General features: G+C 43.7%; 1 protein-coding gene across 1 annotated transcript; it reads right to left on the bottom strand.

Moving 5' to 3' along the window:
- Positions 1–2,001: 2,001 nt before the first annotated feature.
- LOC109205970 lies at positions 2,002–4,512 on the bottom strand. The gene is made up of 4 exons (XM_019368736.1): positions 3,249–4,512; positions 2,592–2,854; positions 2,281–2,532; positions 2,002–2,193 (listed from the first exon to the last, which is right to left on the bottom strand). Exons 1-4 carry the CDS (start codon positions 4,510–4,512, stop codon positions 2,002–2,004), a joined length of 1,971 nt encoding a protein of 656 aa, XP_019224281.1.
- Positions 4,513–4,763: the final 251 nt, after the last annotated feature.

Here is a 4,763-nt window from a genome sequence, read left to right as displayed (position 1 = left end):
TTTTTTATGTTTCTACCCATTTCCCTAAATCATTTTCAACCCAGAATCAATTAACTATGGATAAATACTTACACATAGCATCATATAACATATTTTTGCAACAGGGATGAATGAAAATCACCAACTACACAGTGGTTCTTAAGCAAGACGAGGGAGGAACGGGTACATACCAGCAAGTTTTTATGAGTGGAACAAGGTAAATCCTTTGGTCTTGAACGAGTTGAGCTTGAACGGTTCGATGTCTGTTCGTGTTCTTCCCCACTTTGTTTTTTTTTCTTTGTTTTGCTTTTTCTTTTCTTTTTCGTTTTGTTTTCTGTGTTCCTTTTTGTTATTTTTTTGACTTGTTTTGTTTTAAGCGAGTGAGGGATGAGAGAAATGCGGTTACTTACCTTGCCAACTCTGCGGTAGGTAGGGCACCGCATAACACACAATGCGACCGCATATGTGTTATGCGGTGGGGTTGGATGACCTGCTGAAGGGTGACAAATGCGGTGCACAATGCGGTCGCATAAGTGAAATGTGGTCCGCAGAGTGCACCAACTCATCGCATTTTCACCCCCAATTTTAACCAAATCTTCTGCTTGTGTCTGCGATCAAAATGCGGTTTGCAATGTATCCCTACCAAGTGTTGTGATCTTTTGAACCCCCTGCACTCTAACACACACTTTAAATTGTTCAAATAAATCTATCTATCAAAACTAAAAATTCAAAGAACAAAAGAGTGTTACCACACATGGGTTGCCTCCCATGAAGCGCTTGATTTAACGTCGCGGCACACGAAGTTGATGTTCCTTTTGAATCAGTCAGTGGTCAGACACGGACCATCTTTTAGAGCCAATTGCTCCACTATATGTTTCTCCCCATCTGTACCCAAATAATGCTTGATGCGTTGGCCATTTACCTTGAATGTCCGGGACCCATCTTTCGATGCCAGTTCCACCGCTCCATAAGGAGAGACGTTGATCACTTTGAATGGCCCGGACCATTTGGATTTGAGCTTGCCCGGAAATAGTTTTAGCCTTGAGTTAAAGTGCAAGACTAAGTCACCCGATTTGAACTATCTTTTCAGGATTTTCTTGTCATGGGCAAACTTCATCCGTTTTCTTTGTACACAACTGCACTCTCATAAGCATGGAACCGGAATTCCTCCATTTCATTGAGTTGTGTTAACCTCAAATTTGCAGCTTCCGCCCAGTCTAAGTTCAGCCTTTTCAACGCCCACATAGCTTTGTGTTCAAATTCCACGGGTAGATGACATGCTTTACCAAAGACTAGCCAATAAGGAGAAGTACCAATAGGAGTTTTGTATGCCGTGCGGTATGCCCACAATGCATCATCTAGCTTCCTTGACCAGTTGGTCCTATTTGGTTTAACAGTTTTTGCTAGAATGCTCTTGATCTCCCGGTTGGAAACCTCAACTTGACCACTTGACTGTGGATGATACGGTGTGGTCACCTTGTGCTTGACGCCATACTTCTCAAGTAGCCCCGAGAAAGCCTTGTTACAGAAATGTGATCCACCGTCACTAAGAATGGCTCTAGGAGTGCCAAACCGAGTTAATATGTTTTTTTTCAAGAAGGCGGTCACACTCCTTGCCTCATTGTTTGGTAAGGCAACTGCTTCAAGCCATTTGGACACGTAGTCCACAGCTACCAAGATATATTTCATCCCGCAAGAACTGACAAAGGGACCCATGAAGTCGATTCCCCACACGTCGAAGATCTATATCTCCATCACAAAGTGCATTGGCATTTCATGCCTCTTGGAGATTGAACCTTGTCATTGACATTGGTCACAAGCCTTGACCATTTGATTTGCATCATGATAGATGGAAGGCCAATAATAACCACATTCAAGAACCTAAGCCGCAGTTCGATTTCCCCCATGATGTCCCCCAACCGGTGAGTCATGGCATGCCTTGAGAATTGGCATAACCTCTTCTTCTGGAACACACCTTCTGATAATATTGTCAGCACAAACACGGAACAAGAATGGTTCCTCCTAATAGTATTGCCGGCAGTCTCTCAAAAACTTCTTTCTTTGATAAGATTCCAATCCGTCCGGGATAAGATCACTAACCAAGTATTTAGCAATATCGGCATACCAAGGAGCAAAAGTGCTAGATAATGCGAATATGTGCTCATCCGGGAATGCATCATTGATTTCAAGCTCTTCATTTGGTCTCCCTGCCTCCTGAAGTCTTGACAAATAATCCGCCACTTGATTTTGAGTTCCCTTGCGATCCTTGACTTCAAAGTCAAATTCTTGCAACAACAAGACCCATCGAATCAACCGAGGCTTTGCATCCTTCTTTGCCATGAGATAGCGGAGAGCTGCATGATCTGTGTACACCACCACCTTGGATCCCAACAAATAGGCCCGGAACTTCTCAAAGGCATAAACAATGGCAAGAAGCTCTTGCTCGGTGACCGTGTAATTCATTTGTGCCCCATTGAGTGTTTTACTTGCATAGTAGACCGGATGAAGTACTTTTTGTGACGTTGGCCAAGCATCACTCCTATGGCCACGCCACTGACGTCACACATGAGCTCGAAAGGAAGAGACCAATCGGGTGTGACAATAATAGGTGCCTTGGTGAGCCTTAGCTTTAATTCCTCAAAGGCTTTGAGGCATTTCTCATCGAACACAAACTTGGCATCTTTTTCAAGGAGTTTGCTCATAGGATTAGCAATCTTGGAGAAGTCCATGATGAAGTAGCTATAAAACCCGGCATGACCCAAGAAACTCTGAACACCTTTGACGGAGGTAGGTGGAGGAAGTTTAGAAATGATCTCAATTTTAGCCCGGTCGACCTCAATGTCATTCTTTGAAATTTTGTACCCTAGCACAATGCCTTCGTTCACCATAAAGTGACACTTCTCCCAATTTAGCACAAGATTTGTCCTCACATCTCTTAAGCACTAGTCTAAGATTGTTAAGACAATGCTCAAAAGAATCACCAACTACCGAGAAATCGTCCATAAATACTTCAAGAAAGTCTTCTACCATGTCGGAGAAGATGGACATCATGCATCTTTGAAAAGTGGCCGGAGCATTGCACAAGCCAAATGGCATCAGACTAAAGGCAAAAGTACCATACGGGCAAGTGAAAGTAGTTTTCTCTTGATCTTCCAAAGCGATGTTGATTTGATTGTAGCCGGAATACCCATCGAGGAAGCAATAGAATGACCTCCCCGCTAGCCGATCAAGCATTTGATCAATAAAAGGCATAGGGAAGTGGTCTTTGCCTGTAGCACTGTTAAGCTTCCTATAGTCCATAAACACCCGCCATCCAGTCACCGTTCTCATTGGGATGAGCTCATTCTTTTCATTTTCGATCACGGTCATGCCTCCTTTTTTCTGTACGCATTGCACCGGGCTCACCCAAGAACTGTCAGCAATGGGGTAGACTACCCCAGCATCTAACCACTTGATAATCTCTTTCTTGACTACCTCTTGCATTGGTGGGTTCAACCGACATTGATGTTCCACACTTGGTTTCGTCTCGCTTTCCAATTGGATTTTATGTTCACAAATTCCCGCGGGGATCCCGGGGATGGCCGCAATTGTCCATCCAATGGCTTGCCTATGCACTTTCAAGACATCCAATAATTGGTTTACCTGCACATCATTTAACAAAGACAAAACAATTACGGGTAAAGTATCATTAGGGCCAAGAAATTTATACCTTAAGTGCGGAGGAAGTGGCTTGAGCTCTAATTGTGGTGGCTCAATGATTGATGGCTTTGCGGGAGGTGTGGCCCTATTCTCCAGGTCAAGAGAAAGCTTTGGCGGAGTATCGACATAGGATCCAAGACCCTCCAATGCATTTACCGACTCCATGTACCCATCCATGTCTTCACCATCAAAATTTACCAAGATGGCCGCCAATGCCTCACCAAGGCATTGTTCTTCCATTTTCAATTCGATGGTATCTTCCACCTCATCAACCACATCTATCACTGGAATGCTCTCATACTCATGGCGTAACTTCATACCCTTGCTCGCTTGAAATGTGACTTCTTCATCATTTACCCGAAATTTAATTTCGTTCCGCTCCGAATCCATGAGTGCTCTTCCCGTGGCTAGGAATGGTCTCCCCAAAATGATAGGGATTTCTTTATCAACCGCACAATCAAGAATTATGAAGTCGGCGGGCAAATGGAATTCTCCAACTTTTACAATCACATCATCAACAATTCCTACCGGTCGCTTAATAGATCGGTCGAGCATTTGTAACCTCATGCTTGTTGGCCTTGGCATCCCTAATCCCGCTTGCTTGTAAATGGAAAGTGGCATCAAGTTGATACTAGCCCCATTGTCACAAAGGGCTCTAGCAATGTTACGCTCCCCGATAGTGCATGGAATAGTAAATGCTCCCGGGTCCTCTTTCTTTTGGACAGGGTTCGTGGCAATAATAGAGCTAACACGGTGAGTCATGCTTACCACCTCATTCTTTGTGATCCTCTTTTTGGTGATCAAATCCTTTAAATATTTGGCAAACCCCGGCATTTCTTGAAAAGCTTCCAAGAATGGAATGTTCACCGATAATTGCTTTAGAATGTCATAGAATTTTTCAAGCTTGCTATCATCAACCTTTCTCACGAGTCTTTGAGGAAAAGGAGGAGGAGGTGTAGGAATAGGAGGTGGAGCTTTTGATGTCTCCTTCACTTTTTCCTTTACCCCTTCTTGGTTCACTTCTTACACCTTCTCTTTTTCCGGCAACCTTTCAACTTCAACAACCCTTTGCTCTTCTGCTTCAA

The sequence above is a fragment of the Nicotiana attenuata genome, unplaced genomic scaffold (genome assembly GCF_001879085.1).
Source record: "Nicotiana attenuata strain UT unplaced genomic scaffold, NIATTr2, whole genome shotgun sequence".
Classification (NCBI taxonomy): domain Eukaryota; kingdom Viridiplantae; phylum Streptophyta; class Magnoliopsida; order Solanales; family Solanaceae; genus Nicotiana; species Nicotiana attenuata.
Note: the sequence above shows the minus strand (reverse complement) of the source record. Positions and strands in the feature narration are given on the sequence as shown.

Excerpts from the sequence above, each read along its gene's own strand:
- LOC109205970 (XM_019368736.1), bottom strand. The coding sequence starts at position 4,512 with ATGCCGGGGTTTGCCAAATATTTAAAGGATTTGATCACCAAAAAGAGG. Across the intron at positions 2,855-3,248 it reads GAAGCTTAACAGTGCTACAG|GCATTGTGCTAGGGTACAAA; the intron begins GCAAAGACCACT and ends TGGTGAACGAAG. Across the intron at positions 2,533-2,591 it reads TAAAGCTAAGGCTCACCAAG|TGGCGTGGCCATAGGAGTGA; the intron begins GCACCTATTATT and ends GTGTGACGTCAG.